Source organism: Balaenoptera physalus (assembly GCF_965194825.1).
Source record: "Balaenoptera physalus genome assembly, chromosome: 14".
NCBI lineage: Eukaryota > Metazoa > Chordata > Mammalia > Artiodactyla > Balaenopteridae > Balaenoptera > Balaenoptera physalus.
Window position 1 is genome coordinate 36,452,705 of NC_138893.1, and position 21,748 is coordinate 36,474,452.

General features: G+C 37.8%; 2 protein-coding genes across 13 annotated transcripts in view; one reads left to right on the forward strand and one right to left on the reverse strand.

Annotated features, from left to right (window-relative positions):
• The window catches only part of SHTN1 (shootin 1), a 102,420-nt gene that overhangs the window by 78,240 nt on the left and 2,432 nt on the right, over window positions 1-21,748 (forward strand). For all 10 annotated transcript variants that reach the window (XM_082423415.1, XM_082423409.1, XM_082423417.1 and 7 more), the window contains 2 exons: window positions 3,109-3,229; window positions 7,350-7,542. In XM_082423415.1, the coding sequence (XP_082279541.1) occupies window positions 3,109-3,229; window positions 7,350-7,542 (314 nt within the window). The remainder of the gene's footprint in view (window positions 1-3,108; window positions 3,230-7,349; window positions 7,543-21,748) is intronic.
• Window positions 10,352-21,748, reverse strand: part of ENO4 (enolase 4) — a 48,385-nt gene continuing 36,988 nt past the window's right edge. The window contains exon 15 of one of the 3 annotated variants that reach the window (XR_014253043.1): window positions 10,352-14,073. The gene's annotated coding sequence lies outside the window, so the exon portion shown is untranslated. The other 2 variants (XR_014253044.1, XR_014253045.1) reach the window with 2 other exon arrangements.

Here is a 21,748-nt window from a genome sequence, read left to right on the forward strand (position 1 = left end):
GCACTGTGTTCAGTTCTACTGCAAAACAGAAATCAGGAATGAACTCAGCCTGGGGGTGTTTTTGCTGCAATGAAAGTGACCAGAGTTGTAAGCCTACTGCTGAAACTTAGCACATGGGTAGGAAACACATCTCGTGTTTGGGGGAGTTGGAAAACCTCACTGTCTTTTGAGTTGTACACTTTTCAAGCCAATTTTTAAAGTCTCAATGTTGACTGAACTTATTTTTCCAAGTCTATTTACACTTAATTTTTAAAGTTGTGTATTTTGTGGATAAAAAATATATAGCTATTTCTCATAGTCACACAAGGGTTTCTTTTTTTTAGGTTTCACAAACCTCTTGAGCCACACCAGCCATTTAAAAGCCACTCTAAGTGGAAATGGCCATTTCCAAAGAATAAATCAACAGAAATTTATCAGAAAGTCTCTTCTCAAGTTCCGTTGCCTCTAAATCAAAGAGACAAGAACAACTTTTTAAAAATTCACTTTTAGGTCTTTTTTGAACATCTTCAGTTTTTCAAATTACCCAGGAATTGTTGAATAGTTAATTTTGCTCCCTGACAATTAGAGTTATTGGTATTATGAACATTTAACTAACATGGGGATTAAGACTGTTAAATGATGAAAGCGGTTTGAAGTAGAAATAGAAATTAGAAAAGTTAAGTTCACGGTCCAGCCCTATCACTGACTTACTGTGGGACCTGGCCCAAAACCCCGAGGATCACTGATTTATAGGATTCTCTTTTCTGTGAAGTGAAGGAATTGTATGTACCATGTGGTAATTTGTGATTTCTCTAATATTATTATTATAACATAAGTAGATAATTAAGACAGTCTTGGTACTTTATTAGCTGAGCTCCTTTATCACGTCAGTTGAGATCCATGCAGAAACCTTTTCTGCATAATTGCCTCCATATTTAAAGTTTGCTCATATACTAACCTAGTCAACCGCCTCAGTCAGTGAATGGAGAAAAAAGTTGGGAATTCAAGGATTAGAACTTGGAAAATGAATTCCTTCAGTATCAGGTGCGATGAGAGGATAGCTCACCACGGTCAGGAGTTTGGGGAAGTAATGTGGTTATCCAAACAAAAATAGAGAATCTTGTGAAAGATAAATTCTTCAATAAAAGATACCCTTGGAAGGTATATGTGTATGTACATGTACATACACACATACACAGACACATATCTTTTTCTTAAATTAACTCTAGCCATTGGGAAAATCACACAGAATGTCCTTGATGTTCAAACAATCTGGTAGTTTGAGTGATTTTAATAGTAAGGGCCATAAGTTTTTCTGTTTACAAATGATAGAACTTTTTAAAAATTATAAACACAAATGATTTGGGAATAGTTTTTCTAATACATTAAAATTTTTTTATCTGAATTGGTTTTAGTTCTGTTTTCGTTACCTTATCAGTGTCAATCCTACCTTACTAATATAACTCTTTGATGAGTGGGTACAGATCTGCATTGTTAACTGTTAAATAAAGAAATCATCTAATTTTTTAAATTATAAAATAAGCTATTATAGTGTTACATGTAATATGATTTTCCTTTAATGTATTTTATGAATTTTTGCAATAAATCCAAAGCAGAAAGAGGTTCTTCCAGGGGGAAAGTATCAGATGCCTGATTAAAATATGAGCCTTAAGAATTTTACACATCAGTTTTGGTTAGCTAGCTGACAGCAGAGGAATATAGTCTCCTAATCTTGTTAGTCAGTTTTCCCGACAACAGACTGCTTTTCTATAACTTTGTGCAGTTAGGGAGAAAAACACCTTTCTAACCGAAACAACATAATAACCTATATCATGTGAGATTTGTAACTAACTAATTTTACAAGCTACTTTTTTTGTTTTATAGGTTAAAGAAGAAACATGAGTTACCATTTTAGCTAGTAGGATTCTTAGAATCGTTCAGGAAGTTGGCAGGGGGCAGGGAGCAGGATTAAGGCAAGCCCGTAGTGAGCTGAAATGACAAAGGCTGGCCTATTTGTTAGCCTTGGTGGACAAAGGCTGCCTTCCGACTCTGGCATGAAGTCTGGCAAGTTATACCTGACTTGAGGTTCTGATTTTCTCTGATCAAAAGATTGTGGTTCAACTGGGTTTTTATTCCCCCCTAAGCCTGTGGCACAGCTGAGGAGGGCTCTTTCAAAGAAATAGTGGGCATTTCTTAGAAAAGAAAATGGACCACTTGTAATGGTGGGGTGCTAAATCCTTACCCCTTAAATCTACGAAGAAGTGCATCACCCAGTGTTCTGTACAAACACTTGACTGGTAATGGAGATAGAAAACCGTAGCTCTCCCTCCATAACATACTTCCTAGAGGAGCCAGGGCAGAGGAGCACTGCCTGGGTCTTCCTCTGTCCTCTTGAAAGTCAATACGCCTTTCAGCAGGAGCACAGCTTTATGGCATCTCTTGTTTCCTTCAGTGTCTTCCGGGTCCTGAGTAATCCATTCATTCACTGCCTCCTCTGTTCAGGAGTGTGGGATTACGGCGCCGGCCCTTCCTTGCCTCCCTGTAGACTGTAGCCTTTGCTCTTTCACAGAGAAGCGAGGTGTGCTCAGCGCAGCACCTCCTGGGTTAGGCCGCTGGAGAGCGTTATGTGCTTCCTTCGGCAGCACGCCTTGTCACCAGGTGTGCGGCCAGGGTCATTCTCTCTGAAGAATCGGCCACATTTTTCAGTGCCGCAAGGATTTGGGTCAGTAACTCATGGCTGCCATGTCAAGATAACCTTCTAAGGTGAGTTCAGTATATCTGTTTTCTTCTCTGCGTGGTCGACCAACACACATCAGAATCTTAATCATCAATGTGCAAGTACCTTCCCACCACTGAATTTCATATAGTTAGCCCATCAAGAGGTATTCTTGTGCTGTTCTTTTGCTACCTAAGCTAACATCTTACATCATCAGTAGCATCTTCTTAGATGATCCAAGACTATGTGTTAAAGATATGCACATTAAAAATACATATATAGCAAATTCATTTTAGTTCCTAATTCCATTCAAATTCTGGTAATGTTTTGGTGGTTTGACTTTTATATTCTTTTGTGTATTGTATTAAGACATTAACCTTTTTGTTTTTGTTTTTGTTTTGTTTTCACTTTAGGGGACACTTAACAAATCCACTAGTTCAAGAAGCTTAAAATCCCTTCACATTGAAAACAGTGAAACTGAGTTAGAAAGGATTTTGCGTCGCAGAAAGTTGACAACAGAAGCAGATAGCAGTAGTAAGCTGGTTTGAATTTTCCACGGTTCTACTCTTCCTCTCTGAAGCATCTTCCTTTAAGTGTCTTTTTAACATAAAATGATCTTTTTAAAATTATTATTAAATTTTTTTTATGTGAATGAGAAGTATTGGATGGCAAAGGTACTTATGGGTATCTCATAAGAGTGCTTATTTATTTTTATTTATTGGTATGTTTATTTATTTGTAGGGAATCAGGCTTTTATGGATCTTGTTTGCTTAATGCAAGATGCCCTTTGGTAAAGACATCCGGGATGGACTTTGGCAACAATGTAGCATTGAGTAAAGGCTCCGGAACCAGAAGGCATGAGTTTGAATCCTAGCTTTGCAGTTTACTGCTTGCGCTTTAAGCAAATTACTCAACCTCTCTGTGCCTCAGTTTCTTCATCTATAAAATGAGGATAATAAAAGCACCACCTCATAGGATTATTCTAAGGATTAAGTCAGTGTATTTCAATATATAAAAAGTGCTTAGCACTGTGCCTGGCACAAAGAACACAATAGTTAGTAATAATGGTCGTAATTACAAATCAGTTACAAATGCAAAGAAATAGTCTTTATTTTTCATATCCATTTAGTTTATTGTCCCTGCCTGTGAATCAAGTGAATGAGAAAGTCCAGCTCTGTCATCAACTATAAATGACCATCTGAGCATCTTGAGATCACAGTTTGCATTGGTATCATGATATGCATGTATTAGACTTCAAAGTGTGTTTCAGAACTCACTTTGTATGTCTTCAGTTTTTTTTCCATCAGCTTGATCATGGGAATTAGCAGAAACCTTTATGAGGTTTTCCCCTTGTTGCCAGGAGGCTGCTTTTGAAAAACCACCCTAAACTAAAATTAATAGCAACCACAGCTAATGTACTGAATCTTTTAGACTCTGTTCAATCAACTCCAATTAGTCTATCGTAACAGTTTAAATTTGCATTGTCGTCCTGTCTATCAAGTTTAAATTGCTAGAATATTAAGGATTTGGGTTTTTGATAATCAAGCTCTAGCTTTCATATAGGGATTTACTCAGTGGAGTAAATTGGTTCCTTGAACCAGAAGCAGCATAATACCAGCCAAACCGTTTTTATAAAAAGATGAAGACTTTGTGCCCTTCTTTAAAAAAAAAAATTAGCCATTCAGTTTTTAGTTTGTTCTAGAAATTCTGCAGTTAGTATCCTGTAAGAATTACCACCACCCCACGCCCAAATAGCCAACTCTCAGGAAAACTAAGGGATGCCGTAAGAGACTTTTTTTCCCTTATGTTCACTTTACAAGAATTTACCAGCCTCCATAATGAATTGTTATTCATTTGTGACTTAGTCAGTGCTGTGACTTTTCCAACATTTCATGCTGAAAGTATTCATGTAGTTGTCATTAATTTTTAGGACTTTGCAAATGCCATTTTTGTGCTCTGTCATTTACATTTTGTATTTTGCCGCTGACCTTTTTGTTCCTCCAGAAACATTCTTACTTCACTCACTTGGTCAGGCTTGCAGCACTCACTATTTCAGAGTTAGTTTTCCATGGGAGAAATGAGGAAACATTTTTATTTTAGTCAATATGAAGATTTTAATATTTCAAAGTGTGGAGAAAGGTAGGAACACATTTTATGGACATGGTGAGACGCTTTCATTTTACTGATTTTTACTGATTATATTCCACCAGTATACAAATATTCAAGGTATCATTTGAGGGAAGTTAGAATAAGAGATACATATTCAATGGAATCATTAATATTTGGATAGAGAAATAAGAACTGTGTAATTGGCAGGATGGAGAGGAAACATACTGAAGGGAGTGACCTGTAAGTGAGCAGAAATTTTCTTTTGAGCTCCCTAGTAGCCAAAGCAAAAAAAAAAAAAAGGGTGGTGGGGGAGAGGACACAAACTTACAAACTCTATCATCTAGTAAAAGAAATAACTATTTTTTTTACATGGTTCAAATGTTTTTCAAGCATCAAACTGGCAGAGGTATTTACTATGTAATCTTTTTATAAAGGTCATGGAATGAGAAAATGAAAATTCCAGGGGGCAAATAAGATGCTAAAGTAGCACAACTACATAGTGGGAGCAAATTACAGAGATAAGTTTGATAGGTTTGTTCCTCAGGTGCATTTGATCTCTGAGATTTTTTTCTTCTGCACACAAAGGGTTATGGAAAGGCTAAAGGTGAGGTTACAAAGTGGAGAAAGGAAGCATCGTAAGTGAGGCAGAGGCAGCCTGAGATTGGCAGAACTCATATCCCAAGTTAGTATCTCCCTCAGGGGCCACAGAAACACCTTTTTCTTTAGAATTTTTCTTACGGGAGTAACTGGTATTTCCTTGATTTACCTAGACTTGTGGGCTACAAAACTGACATTTCAAAGAGCAGCAAGTGCCTCTTGGAAAACATTGGACTGCTTAAATAGGATGCAATAATAATAGTGTTAATCATCATCATCATCATCTTAAACATTAGGCATTTTTCTTTATTCCTTTTTGTATGTAAGAAAAATAACAGCTCTGGCTCAGCTCACCCACCCTCCCTCCTTTTGAATTGGCTTCAGTTGCAGAACAGCAGTAGGCGTTGGTGTGTATTCAGAAACAGATCTTGCTTTTCTACAAGGACAGATTGTTTAAAGCTATCTATAGTGTTGCAGTCAACAGTTACCCAAGGGCTGAGCAGAGCTGCTCTGAAGCACATCTTACGTTCAACTTCATATTTATACTTTGAGGAGTGAACTTTCTTGATCTTTCTGCCCTTTTCTCTTTACCCCCACATCCCCATGCAGTGTGAGGCTTGTCACAGGCAGGAGGGAAAAGCCTTTTGAACCAGAATATTCTATAATGTCACAAATTTGTCTGCTCAGATGGTACAGAAGAAATAAATGAGAAAGGCAGACACTGATGCTTTGTGAGCTGAGGCTTTCTACCAGACCGCGGGGGATCTGTGTCTCCCATGTGGAGTAAGGCTAGAGGAGCTGCAGTAACAGAATGGCTGCACAATTTCCCAGCCCCTCTTAGATAGGTTTTTCAAATTAGAACTTCATTTTTGGAGTTCATATGTTTGTTATACTGCATCAGACACATTCATATACAAATGTAAGAATAAAATTCCAAAGCCTAATACTAATGATCAAGTATTAGCTAGCATTTTGGATTGTACCCACCAGTCCTTTCCATTTTAGGAGATGATCTGACATTTCTTAAGGATATAGAGAGTCCCAAGTTTTGCTTTTTTCTTAGCGGTACCTTTCAAGGTTGTTCTCTAGCTTAATTTTTTAGAAGTTCTAATTTTATTTGTACATTCGTGACATTTCATAAATTGCTTCGTTTTAAAAGGATTCCTTCTGAAGTTTCAAGAAAGACATACTAGAATCTTGCTTTGAAAAAACTGTCTAAGATAGTATCTTCCTAACTGAAGATAGAAAAAAAGTAATGATGGAGCTTAGCTTCAAAGCATAGAAGTTTTAGATTGATATGCCAATAATTGTAGTAACAAGCCCTATTATAGTTTTCTGATCCTACCCAAAGAGCAGAAAAGTCCAAAAGGTAAACAGCCAAACTCTTTGCCGCTTAATTTTTATAATCCTGTGTCTGTATTTTAGTAGGAAACTAACCCACTTACTTCTCAATCACATTAAAATGAAAATGTTCATAAAAGCTATTTAATGCTTAGGAAGCCTTCATGAGCCTTTTAAAAAGAGCTTTTTGACATCATTCCATTTTCTGTTTAAAATCAGAGCTGAGTTTTGGAAAGAATTAACTCTTGAGAGGCCAAATGATTCAAGTAGAGCTGTCAGAAAGCCATGCTCTGTGAGAAGTAAAGACTTCACAATTCCAGTATTACTAAAGAACCCTGGTCAGTTGAGGAAACCATGGCCTGGGGTTTTATAGTTTGTTAAAGGTCTGTACACAATTTCTCGGCGTGGTCCTGGTGCACTGAAAAGCAGTAGTACCACCAAAGCAGAGCAGATTTCTAATAGGAGCATTTTCCAGCATGCTCTTGAAATTTTAACAAAACTTGGCCTTTTCACTTCCTGAGGGATTTTCAGCTAATCTGTTTTTCAGTACCATATTAATAAGCATCGAACAGAATTATTAAACTTGAGGTATGTGTTTGGTTTTAAGGTCCAACTGGAATATTAGCCACCTCAGAGTCCAAATCCATGCCAGTGTTGGGTTCTGTATCCAGTGTAACAAAAACAGCCTTGAACAAGAAAACTCTGGAGGCAGAATTCAACAGCCCGTCCCCCCCAACACCTGAGCCAGGTGAAGGGTCGTGTAAATTGGAAGGATGCACAAGTTCCAAGGTTACATTTCAGTAAGTAATGATGCTCTTTACTAAGTAGTGTGTAGAAGAATCTGTGATGACTAATTTGTGTGTTACTTTGCTTTGTTTCTCTTTAGATAGAGATTTCGATTTGGTTAGCCAATAAGTACTCTTCTTCCTCTGTTTGATGAGCCAACTTTTGATTCCAGGCTCCTAGCTTAGAGGTCTTATTCTGATGCAAAGCAGATATGTATAAAGAGAATTCCATCCCTAAACTGGTTTGGTAATCAGATTCTTCTTCTGCACAAAGAATCGACTTGGATGATCCTTATTCAGCATCAGAAGACACTTAATCATTCTTTCAAGATTAAATATTTAAATCATCCCTCTTAATGGTTCATGAGCAGCCAAAGAAGATACTAGATCTTCAAACTTAGGTTGAAGGGTATATTTTTGCAACCTTATTTTCTGATTCTCAGTTAAACATGTGCCTTAATATTGCTCTATTCTGAGACTGAAAACACGCTATGTAAAGAGTTACCTATATATGGCTTGAAAGTGGCACTTTGATTGTCAAAGAATTAATCCTGCTATTGAATGTGTTTCAGATAGATCTGGTGGAGGATCAGTTTGTTTTATAACAATGGCAGGCTCCTTTAGAAATTAGTCTAGTTTTGCTTTAGTTCTCTTGCCAGGATGTCAGCTGGTTTGTCACATAAAGAAAAGGAAGAGGTGAGACAAATCAGATTAGCAAATATTGTAATCACGGTTAATTAAACCTTTGATTTCCTGTTCTATCAGGGGAAAAAGAACCCTTTTTTGTAGCTATACCTGTCTTAGTTTAAAAGGTGAAGCCTGGACAAATGAAGTTGCGATTCAGTTTAGATCTGTTTTTGCCAACTGGTATTTTCTTCCACTCTTGCGTTTCTCTTATTGGTACTATTAACTTTTTTTCCCCTCTTTTGGAATGAATGACCTTCTTTGCTGATTTACAGTTTTATCTAATTTCATTGTGTTTAAAAAGTACATTTTCTCCTGCAGTCATGTGTTTCCTTTCTTTTGACTGGAGTCATTTGAACAGTTCTAACAGAAAGATGATCTATATTCATTCTTTGTCTGTCCTATTAAATTTGTTTAGCACCTAATTTGACACCAACAGTCTGGCTACATTTGAACCAGTATCCAGACACAAAAGCAATTTGGCTGAGACAACTTAGTTTCTGAGAAATGCTTCAGTGTGTGTGTATAGATTTTTTTTTTCCTTTACCATTTTACACAGATAATCTTAATCAGAAAATACTGCAACTCCTTCCTTCTTTTGTCTGCCTTTTATTCTCCAAAAGTAAGTGGAAATTACATTTCCAAGAAAGGAAATGAAATAATTGCAGGCCCAAGGTCTGCAAAATGTGTGCTGAATCGACAGTGAAAAGGATCCATTTGTTGACAGACACAGTTGTTAGATGCCATAAAGGCCTATGTGAAGCTCAATTTATTTCTCATCTTGCTTGTTCAATGACTGTTTAAGAGACACGTTTCAATTTAATTTATCTACTTAAAGCACTAACACAAATACTCTGTGCTGCTGTATTAACTTTTAAACTTTGTAATCTAATGCTTGATTATTCAGTTCTTGACATGCTTTAGCTGAAATAACTAACGCCATGCATTTTCATATTGACAGTCATTTAGCAAAGAAGAGTGCCTTTCTGAAAAATGTGTTTCTTAAGTACAATTAGACTATCCAAATGAATCCAAGTATCTTGTGTATGTACATGGTAATTATTCACTTCCCAGACGTGCTTCATTCATTTATGTTTAAACCTAGCTTTTTACTGAGTAAAAGAAGTTTAACTTAATGTAGTCATATGTAAGCTTTAAAAGTAAAAACTCATGTGATTTCTCAGGATCCCCTGAAAGAGATTTAGCTACCAGGAATGAGAAGGGTTATTTTCAGGCTGTTTCTGGCTGGCTTTGGCTAGCAGGTTCATTCTGTTATACTAGCCATAAGGTAGAGGCAACCACATTGTCTTACCTCATAGACCTGATTTGTCACTTTGAAGTGAGATCAGCAGTTAAAAAGTGAAATGTTTCCTTTGCTTTTTAAAAGTGCCTCTGCACTCTGGTAATGGCACCCTTATTTTGATCTGTGGCGACACCCCCGTAGTGTTTTTCAGGTGAGTGGTATTATCGGCTCTTTACAGGGAATCAAGGTCAAGGGAAGATATCAATCACAGTAGCCTCTAATGCATTACATTATTGCGAGGGCACACACACACACACACACACACACACACACACACACGTCCCTGCCACTCTTACGCTCCCTTCCGCCCTCCACTTTGGCCTCTGTGGCCTAGTATCATTCCACCCCAGCTCTTTGCTTTTGCTATCCCCTTTGCCTCAGATGCCCTTCCCCCAGTAGCTGCACTGTCTCACCTCTGTCATTTCTTTGCTCAGATGTCATCTTTTCAATGAGGCCTACCCTGACCACCCTATTTAAAATTGTAACTCAACTCCCTTAAACTCTGATTCTCCCTTACCCTACTCCATTTTTCCCCATAACAGTTATCTTCTAACGTATTACATACTTTATTTATTATATATATGCTTATTTTCTCTCTTCCCCTCCTAGAATGTAAACTCCATGAGGGTAGGACACTTTTTGTCACTGGTGTATCTCAAACACCTGGAAAAACTCCTGCCTTATGGTAGGCTCTCAGGAAATACTTGTTGAATAAATGAATGAATGAATAAATACATTTTTAGTATCAATAAAACAGCAGAATATCAATTAATTAGACTATTCAGTTAACCAGCATTCCCCCATTATTCAGCAGTCACACATATACACACATATGTGTACATAAATATTAGATATTTTGGTTTATTTGGTTGCTTATTTGGGTTTTTAAACATTTTTTAAATGCCTAGGAGTCATTTACATTCAGTTTTGCATATCTTCTGCATCTTTGAACCTACACAAGATAAAGTTATCGGAGACAACAGAATACCCAGTTGTAAAAGAAAGGTTTGGCTGTACTCACTGCCTCAGGTGGACAGGAAAGTTTGCTAACCTACTAAGAAAACTTTTAAAGTGAAGGAAGAAACGAAGATGTTTTCTGCATAAGATCTTCACTTATCCAGAAAATTAAATAGCATCAGGCTATTCCCAGAAAGTTTATTTTCCTTTTAATAAATTCCTAAAATCAACATATGTGTATGTTCCAAATAACTGAGTAACTTCTATCTGGTAAATTGTAGAGCCAGAGAGATATATGGATTTATTTCTTAAGAACTTATGAGACAGCAAGAGACACCTCTCATACTTAATTGCAAGGATTAATTAAAATTAACATTCTTGTCACCAGTCTGAGCAAGCAAGGTTTTTTTTTAAGCAAAAAGAAGAAAAAGAAAGAAAAAGATAATCAGGACTTGGAGAAGCCTAATTGTTTCTATTTCTCTTTCAATAATAGCTTTAGAAATATTTGTGTCCTCAATTATTTCTAATAAATACATACTATCTAGTGATGATATCTTAAATCTAACAGTGAATTTGAATTTCATTAATTCCGACTAGTTATTACTCAAACAGGAATTATGCTCATAATCTCCCTTTATGCCATGAGAGGTAAAGAGCTGGCCAAGCAAATGAAGAGTATAAGCCTTAATTTTGCTTTCATGCTCTTTCCTTCTGATCCAGAGTATTCTGACAGTGTTAAAATAGAGTAAGACTCATTGATTCAAGCTAATCAGTGGCTGGGATGGTCAATATAAAATAGGGAAAATTCCAAATTATAGAATTTTTAAAAGATAACAATTTCATTACTTTCAGACAGCTACAGTACCTGGAAATAGGCTAACTGAGTGTTGCACAGGGTCAAAAAAGCCAAGAATGATTTGTATTTTCACCAGTAAAAGCCTGTAGACTGGACGAGGGGTAACAAGGAAACACAGCATGATCAGTTTCCTAAACCAGCGTCTTTCCACATACGCACAGGGTGACGAGCAGCGCTGAATTATTTCCAGAACTCCAGCTCTGCAGTGAGGCCTCGGGTTCGGATCTTGGGCTTGCTATTTATTATCTTTATGACCTCGGGCAAGTTATTTAATCATGTGGAAGATGAGGGTAATGATACCTACCTTGTAGGGTCGTCACGTAAATTAAATAATATATGAAAAGTATTTCAATAAATTCCTTTTCTATCTTAATATAAAATTATAATGTTGGGCCATTACTGGATTATCAAGGACAAAAGTTAGAGTTGAAAGCTTAGGTACTGAACACCTGGCTTATTGACTGGGCCAGGTTTCCTTGGGAAAATCATGTAACCTCTGTGTTTTGGGTTTTTTTTTTTTTTTCACTTTTTGTTGTATTGTTTTTCTTATCTAAAATTGAGGCAAGTAGATGAGGCACTCTCCAGAGTCTCTTTCAGCTCTAGAATCCCAATAATTCCTCCCAAATGTGGTTGCTTGATAAATATGTTCACAGTTAAGATAAAGAACAAGAGTTAAGCACATATTTTTTACCCCCAACGTGTCTCTCAATATAGATTTACAGTAAAACACAAACCTAGAAATATAAAATAATTTTTTGAAAAATTTTAATTTTCAAACTACATCATAGGAACTTAAAAATTCAGATTGAAATGATTGTTATCCTTCAGGGTTATATTCTTAGGGGTCAGGATACTCATTCCAACCCTGTCACTATTGCTGCAAATGCTTTTAGAGCTATTTGGATTAGAGATACCTGACCACAGAGGAAATAAATTGGACAGTCTTTCCTACCTGTTTATTCTGGGGTGGAAAAAGTGGGTGAGAAGTAAAGAGTGCTTTAGAGCCACTCGGCGGGTCGTGTAAGAGAATTAGTGTCAGTATTTATTTTGGTCAAAAAATGATATGGCCCATTTTAACCACTACTATATGTTCAACATATGTTTCCAAATGACTTTGGCTTTTGCAAGTTCATTCAATTTTTGGAAATAGCCATCAGTTTGCAACCATTGCAGATGCATTTTTTAAAATGTGACACAGACCCATGACATGTCTCCCAGCCATGTATACAGAAAAGTACCATGCAATACAGTCAAGCCAAAGCTTGCTTCTTGAACTCCAGTTAGGTTGACAAGTTCCAAATTTACACATTCTGGGGTGTTGATTTAAAGGGTAACTAGGAAGTCAGTATTTCAGAAGCAAACATAAGTTGAGCAATAAGTAAGAAAATGCAAGTATAGTACCTAGCTATGGGTAAAGTTGTCTTCCATTTTAATCCTGTGTGAGGTATCTGAGACACGTTAGCTCTGTTATCAACAGAATGGGGAAATCTGATGATCTCGAGTGATGTAAGTGAAGTGAATTGGGAAAACATGTGGGGGTAAAAGCCTACAGCCTTCCATTGTATATGTTTCGCCTCTTTATTTTTAAAATTTTCTGTTACTCTTTATCAATATATATTAATATATATCCATATTATGATAGCATTCATCTGAGAGGAAATGTGCTTACATCGCTATAAGCAGGATGTCTATGTTGATTATAGATGGAGGCTATGAGTAACGAGCCAGTTTCCAATTTGGAATTTGCTTTGGTGATGTTTTGTTGTTGTTACTAACGTTTCACTAACATTATGAATTCACTAACATTTATGAAGCCAGTACTTTCATGTGTTGTTTTAATTCTTCCAAAGGTACTGAGGTTTAGTGACAAACAATTTGCCCAAAATTCTGTTCCTAATCGATAGTTGGGTCAGATTTCATTTGAACCTTCTTCATTCTAACTTCAGAGCCCACGCTTTTGAGCTATAGCATACTGCGTTGAGGGTATTAAGAGCTGTAGGAATGGAAGGGAAGAAAATGACTGTAAGGTTTCTTCTGTAGGAAGCAATGATTCTGTAGTTAAATTGCTCCATTTGCCCTATTCACATCCTGCTCCTCCGACCCTACATACTCACAGATAGTGTCATCTCTTCCTTTTTCTTTCCTCTTCCTAAGGCTAAACTAAGCAATTAATATATCTTTTGCCAAGGGAAGAAAATGTTACCCAGTAAAGCAAAGAATTCTGAAAAGGAGAGCCAATCTGAATTAGCAAGAAGACTTAAAGAGATTTGGAAAGAAATTGTTTTAGTGTTTTTCATGTCAAATGGCCAATAAAGGGGCATGCTTCACAAATAAACTTTTGGAAATTACCATATTAGAATACCAGCCTAAGCTCCTTTAATCTTTGGCATAAGTTTCATGTACACATTTTTTATTTATTTACATTTCAAATATGCTGAAGATTAGTTCATTCCCAGAAGTCAAATACCTTGAAAATAGCCGACTTTAATCACTGGATTAGAAAGGTGTTTTACTAAATGATAATATGACAATATAAAGATGAATCACTGTGAATACAGTTGTTTTAAAACATACATTCTACAGCCCCAAATAAATTTCACTGTTGCATCCACTTTATGCTGCACCTCTGCGAGTCAGCTCCGCCTTTGGTCAATTACTGGTTAGCTCCTTTGAGTTTGTGGTATAGTGTCCATTGTCATCATATGTTAGAACATCTCTGTTTTAAAGAAAGGCAGGACAAATGGGCCTGCAGTATGGAGAAAGAGACAAGCAGATCTTACAGGAGTTCTGCATCACAATCAGGCAGAGATGCAAGAGTATCCTGTGTTCTCACAGTCTTGCTTCTTTGTCTCTGAACAGTCTCACCTAGAAGTGGCCTTACTTGTCTGTATTGAGCTTTATTCATCCGTGTTCACTTTTTCTATTAATTACCTTCAGAAAGGTGAATATCCTCCTGATAGTTACAGTTAAACAAGGGAGTCATCCTCAAGGAGGATTTTTCATTTCATCTAGTTACATCTCTAGAACCTTGCTTCAAAGGGGAGAACCCAGTTTCCATCGTAATTGGTGTGATTTGCAGAGATTTCATAGCTGTGTCCTCATCTCTTGGTCATTCTCAAAGATGCTTTTAAGCCGCAATTGCCAGAGACCCTTCCAGTTAATACTTCTCTAATTCATCATGCTCCTCTTCAACCCCAGAGCTCCCCAAAACTCTAAGCTTTATCAAGCTCTTTAAAATTTCCTTTTCAACCATCAGACAGGAGGCTAGCTTGCCTTTTTTGTTTGGGAGGTCAAAACGGGTCACATTGTGCCCTAGAAGAATTTAAAAAACAAAAACCTATGTAGCAATTACAGGACTTCAATTTCAGTAGAAAAATGACCGTTTCCAGTGCAACCATTTTTATTTTAATTTGCATTTAATTTCTAGGTCTGTGATGTCTCTAAATACGTGCGACCTGTGGCCCCGCACAGATTTATTTTTGTAAGAGTTCATCTTGTTTGAGCCATTAACTGAATACCAAAGGGTAGTTGATCAAAGATAAATTTTAGGTATCTCATGGTTAGTGTAATCTGTCAGATGTTTCTGTGAAAGAAAAAAATCTAATTGCCTTTCAGGTTTTGAATTAAAAGTAAGATTGACCTCTAACTGGTCTCTTCAGTTTTTTTCCCATTATTTCCAGTGTGAAACTAATGTAGAAAAATGAAATTGAAAAGTAATGCTCTTTTGCATTGGAGCTGGAGAATCTGAGCTTTTGAAATATGTTACCAAGTAGAAATTGAGATTCTTAACTTACTTTTAGGAAAGCTTGGCATTAAAATTGTCTCAAATATTGATCTCATCTGGAAATTAATTTGGTTAGTCATACAGGTATTACTTTAGAGGGTTTTGGGTTAACATTTTGTTCAAATGGAAAATAGAGAAGTTTTTAGTGCTTGTGGTGGAAAGAGTAGGTTTTCTTCCTGTTACTTCCAACTCTACCATTTCCTCCCCTCCTCCTCTCCTCTTTTCTCTCCTTTTGTGTATGTGTGCATACGTGTATTTGCATGCATGGTGCGGAGGGGAGAAAGGAGGGCACCTTCCCTGTACTTAGTAAACATTTGTTTCTGAGAAGAGACTACTGGCTAGCAAATGAACTGCATGGAAGTTACTGCTTAATCTGATGCTCTTATACAATTAAAGGATTTGCTCTGCTCTCAACTGTAATCTTAGTACGGCTGAATTGTGTACGGACACTGCAGGAAACAGCTCTGCTCAGCAAAGCACTACTACAAAGGTTCTCCATGTGTTCCTGTACATGGACAATTAAGTTTTAACAACAAAATTAGCAGAACAACTGGATGTTCTGGAAGTTGAGATCTCCTCACTCAGTCTCTTTTTCCTCCCTCCTCCAAAGGAGTTTTCCTGTGGGCTGCCCAGAAGATCCGCCCGTCAGTTTTGTCTTACAGGTGTTCTGAGTTGCCTTACAGACAGCAGCTTCTTCCAGATTAATTGTTGAGGCTGTATTACACCTAGTGTTAAAATTCTGTTGAGTAAATCTCAAAATAACTGTTAAAATGCTGCTGAGTAATTCTCACTTCTCTCAAAGAATTAATTGCCTTCTAACATTTGCCTCCAGTTGCAAACACCTATGATTTTAAGAGACTTAGCATAAAATATATCATTTCTTCATGGAGAACCATATTGCTTTTGGTGCTTTGCCATTTTTTAAAAACATCTTTCAATAGTCTCTGCAGTATTTGTGTTTCCTTTTATTTTTGTATAGTGAAGTAGTGGAGACTTAAAATTTATTCAAATAGAAGTTCTGGCTAAAACTTAAATGCAATTTCAGATCTGAGGATAAATTGACTTAACTTCTGAAACCTGATAAATGCTTTTCATTTGAAATACATTTCGTCATATAACTGTATGAAAAGTAACACACTGAATTCTTCATGACTTCCGGTCTTAAAAGAGAGTTTAAAGTATATAATATAGTAAATTTAAAGAAAAATCTTAAAATTTAAAAAACATTGTTCTGAAAATTAAGAATGAAAATGCAAACATTCTGTGCATGGCAGCTTTCTTGAGGAGCCAGTGTTATTTATATATGGTGTCTCTTGTGGAAGCCTTTATGTTCCTTAAAATATCTCTTTTAAATAATATTCACATTTCATAGCTGAGATCTCAATGGATTTTCCATGGTGACTTAAAGTTGTACAAAATTACAAAAAGCTTAAAAAGTAGCCAAAAAAGGTATCATACACATTTAAGAATCTTTGCCTGTGCTAAAATCAGTCGCAGCTCATGCTTTATCATTGATTTTGCTGGCGAGAATGGTCCAGTTTCCTGAGCCTCCCTGGGCCAGTGTATTTTGGAATCTGTAAATGTGCACAGTCCAGCTTATGCTAGAAGAATAAAAGAACTGGGACAAGGCTTCGTAGCGTGCACTGTGGTCTGAGATGTAACCCGTGCACTGAGATGGCTGTGCTGCAGTTTTTCCACCAAAGAAACTATGGCTCAGTGTGGACACAGAGGTCTTTGCCCAGCCATTGTTACCTCTGTTAAAAAGGAATTCTTGTTAATCTTACGGCAAACCAGCATCTAGAAGCTGATGTCAGATTTTCAACCATGGCGGTATTCTGTTGTTTAACAATATTATTTCTCATAATTTAAATGATATCTATTTTTCCCTCAAATAGGAGCTGACCCAAATTGGCAAACTAATTTATTCTTTGCACTAAAACGCAGTTTCAAAAAGTATACAAAGCCAAAAGAAATTAGCTTCGTTTTTTCTATCTTCATTATATTTAAAAGTATTAGAATTAGCAATAATATAGAAAGTTTCATCTTATGTTTGAAATTTTATTTTGGAAAGTTTTGGATAAGTGTGTTAAAATATCCTGAAAAATAGGGTGTCTGAGAGAAACAATAAAAACTACCTCTGTTGTAATGCCACTACTGTTCACTGCTGTAGTAACTGTATAAAGGGCTTGGGGGGAAAAAAAAAGTAAGACTTCTTATTTTTACACAAGGGAGAATATAAAACTGACTTCCTCTTTGGAGTTTTCCCAGGAAACTACTTTATAAAGACAAATTTAAATCTTTCCATTTTCTGTCCTTGAAGGTGGTAAATATGATTGTAGCTTTATCCATTTTTATTGTAAATGAAACAGAGTTCAGACCATCCGGCTGTGCGTCATCTGTTGGATGGCTGCCACAGACTAATGCAGGCGTCCCACTGGGAGACCAGAGAAGAACTATACTTTGATTCACCAGATTGTGTTAAATAGTCCAGCTGTTGCGATTTGAAAGATAGTTACCTCAGAAGTGAAACAGAAATGAACTTGGCATTTATGCCTCAAACCATTTTTACACTGTTTGGCAATCAGCTTTTCAGAGGTAGCATTTTGTAAAATAACTCTCACTGCTTAAAAGTTTCATTCACTATAATGTTCAAAATGTCCCACCTTTATATTATCAGTAGAATTAAGCTTGAGTGATATGCAGAATTTGCATGAAATAAGCATTTTCCCCCTTCATTTCATGAGCTTTGATTGTATTCAGTTGAGCTCAGAACCATGTCTATTAGGGCTCTTTTGGGCATTTGTTAATTTGAATTGCAGCTGAAATGTTAGCTAGAATGTTGTTGAATATAATTGGAGTGTGGAAAGTTGATTTTGAAAGGAATTTCATTGAATGCAAACCATGATGTGCTTTTTAAAAATTAGAATGCTGCACTTTCATCTCCTGTAACACAGTCCGATAAGTCACTGAGTCCCTTTATTATAAAGTTCAACTTTGGCAATACCGTTTGCAACTGTTCTGATTCTTCTGGTACCAGTACCAGTTGGAGTCAGGTTTTTCCTTTTACCAGCAAGTGGCCTCATCTGCCCCAGCCCTACCTTCTGGCCCTCTTGCAGTTGGGGGAGAAGTAACTGCTTTCTAAAAGAGCAACCAGGTTGTACTTGGGCATCAGGCCCACAGAGTGGTATAGATTGATATATTGTCTCCTAGCTTTTATTTTGCTTTTGGGTTTTTCTTTTTGTCTTGAAATAGCACTTAACAAATGATTTAAAATGACCCACGAAAAATATCTATTTGATTGGGTTAAAAATCACTAGCAGTATGTTGTGGTAAGAAAAAAAAGTACTGGACAGGAAGTCAAGAGTCCACAATTTTAATCCTGTATCTGCTGTTAACAAATTGTGTGCCCTTGGACAAATCATGTAACTCACTCTTGTTTGGTGTCTTCACCTGACAAATGAAAAGGCTGGACTAGTTCATGTCAGTAATCCCTCTCAGACTGAACATTCCATGATTTTAGTCTTTATGTCACCTATAAAATTTAAGTCTTACTTGGAGATTTTGCAGCATACAGGAGAAGGTCTGCCGTACTTTTTATGAATACTGAATTTTAATTCCTTATTTGTGGTCATTGCTCTTAGATGAAGAATTAAAGAGGAAAAATTGAACGGAACAATAGTATACGGCAATTCCTATTGGATTGTTGCATTTGAGCAGCTGGGATTTTTACCTTGGGGGAGAAGCTTCAGATGTAACCTTGTAGAACCTGCCACTATGGCTGCCTAGAGCAAGAGCCTGGGTTCTTGGCACCGTCACGGATGGAGCTTTCTGGCTCTTCCCATGAGATGGGAATGGAGGAAGGCCCTTCATTCCAGAAGGAGCCCTGGGCAGCTCCCCATGGGAACCAGGAATGGACTTAATGATGTCAAACCAGGAAGAGCTAGCTTTAAGTCACAAAGGAAAAAAAAAAAAACGAGGGGTAGCTTGAAGGGATGGATTTTATATTTATAGTTCTGAAAGATGAAGCTGAAAACAGGGATTCAGATAGAATCAGTAAACATGCCAAAATTAGCCTGTGGCATCATTATCATGTTTTTGGAAGATGCCTTTGGTAAATAGCTGTGTGATGTTGTGGAAAAATCAGGAACAGGAAGATAGGAGCTTATGATTCTTGTCCTGGCTCTGCCACTGATAAGCTGTATAATTTTAGGTCAGGCCTTCCCTCTCTCCAAACCTCATTTTCCTCATCTGTAAAAGGACCAGTTGGACTAGATGATTGCCATAGTCCCTTTCAGCCTTAAGCCACTGGGATTCCAAGTCAGTGGTCGTTATCTTCAAGAAAGTAGTTACTCTGATTCTCAACACATAGAGAAGTTTTCCACTGTGCCAAGTTCAGTGATAATAAAGGTGTTCTCAAATTGGAGTGTACAGGTGACTTAATAATAGATTAATCTATTATTGAGAAGCCTACTTCAGGAAAGAACAATTCTCTGGACTGAGACAATTCCAGGACAGTTTCAGCCGGGCAATACAAAGTTTCTGAGTTTTCAGTTCAGTCAACATCATTTGTTGCTGTTGTGGAGCCCTGAGAGCACTTCCTGCAAGTTTTCAGCCTCCAGCTGATGAAGAAAGCATTTTAGGATGTGTTTACCACCCCTTCATCTGCAGACACACATGGGCATGAAAACTTCCATGGTAGTTCTGCAAAAGTGATGAAGGTCATTATGGGTTGATGGAAGTTGCTCACCTAGAATGAGACGGATACTTCCTTTGCATGCGTAGAGCAGACTGGCTGGCTTATATACAATGAGGCTTAGTTAGACCCAGGGTTGTGGAACCACACTGGGGACTTGACCAGCAGACTTTGTGTGGCTTTGACTATAACAACTTTAGCTAGGCTGGAACTTGGAACTTCATTTCCTAGAATTCCCTTTCCCATTTGTTTCCAGGTTAGGGTTGTCTACAGGAGAAATTTGCACGAGATTTAGAAAGTGGGAGTGACATGATAGTCTTTTTTTTTTTTTTTTTTTAAGGCTCTGGAAGTCTGCGTAGGACAGGCTCTGTTAGAATTCATGCACGTTGCCACCTAGTTGGCATGTGGCACAGCTGGCCCACAGTTTCTCCAGCTCCCCCCATCTCCCCCTCCAGCTTCCCCAAATCTTAGGCCAGGTGCACGTGCAATTCCATGTGGAAGGGCTCCAGTTTATCCTGCCGCTCATCTGGATCATCGGGATTGGAGATCGTGAAAGACAGATGCAGCTCTGGTTTGTCCTCAGCTTCTTGCCACTTTTCACCCATCTTCCTTTTCAGCTGCAAGACCTGCTGATTTCAGGCCCAGCATAATAGACAGAGGCAACAGACTCACGTAGACTGCCTAACTCTCTCTCTCCATTGCTTGGGGTCTAATGTCTATAATGAATCCCTTATGCCATCCATGGGGGTTTTGCTTCTCTGACCATACCCTAATGGATTCAGCCTTCCAGGTGTTGCCTGGGTCAGAGAAAGTCAAGCCAGATACCACCTGGGTAACTACATCCCATATTGATTCCCAACGCACAGTAACAGGTATCTTGAGAAGTGGATCCTTGGCCAAGGTAGATGGGCAGTGTCGTGGTGTTTTCTAATGACAAGGGTGTTGCCAAATCCAGGCAAAAATAAAGGAATCTGTCCTCGCTACAGTATAGCTTTCCTCTCAGGTCATCTCTTTGCTTTTACCGCCTCCAAAGAAGACAGTTATGTGCTAGTCACTTACGAATGATGATCAAGTCACACGGTGTAACTGGATAGCCCTATGGAATGGTTTTCAAACATTTGGACAGATCTCATAGTACCAGATGATAGAACTGTGGTCACTGGGTTTGAGTTTTGGTACCTGTGGCTGGATCGTGCAGGCCACTTGGTCTCAATAGTTGATCATTTGTTCTGTTACTTTCGTTGTATAAGAGAGACCTTCAGATCTACTCACACCAAAGCCTTGGTTTCTGCACATTCATTCTGAGCCTTTCACACACAGTAGTTCATTAGTATTTGCTCATTTGTTTACTCCACAAATGGATGTGCGCTGGGTGCTGGCATAGATCTGTGAACAAAGCTAAACAGTCCACCTCATGGATGTTTACATTTTACTTGAAGAGACAGACATTAAACAACTGGCTGCCAGTATTTAATTATAACTGTGGTAAATCCAACAAGGGAGAAGTATTAGGTGGTAAGAGAGTGTCTAAACCAGCAGATCTGAGCTTAGGGGTCAGGGAATAGTAGAAATCAAGTCCTGGTGAGGGGCCGGTAGAGCAGTGGGCAGACCCTGGCCAACAGTTCACCAGTACACATCCTGACATCCAGAGGTGGATGTGGGACAGGGGCGTGCCGGGTCATAGTTAGTATCCCAGCATTTGCCAAGAAGACCAGATAAGTCTGAATAGCCTCTGCCCTGCCTACTACACACCCTTCAACCTCCAGGCATCAGGTCAGCAGTCCAGTACCTTCAGATGATGGCTTCTGACCTGACTTCTGAGAGGACTAGGTGCCCACAGCCTAATTTCCTGACACGTGAAAAGAGAAGAGTGTTTCAGGACATCTCTGTTTCCATAAGGAAATTGTTGCCCATTTAGCTTGAGAAGCAATAGCTTCTTAGAAG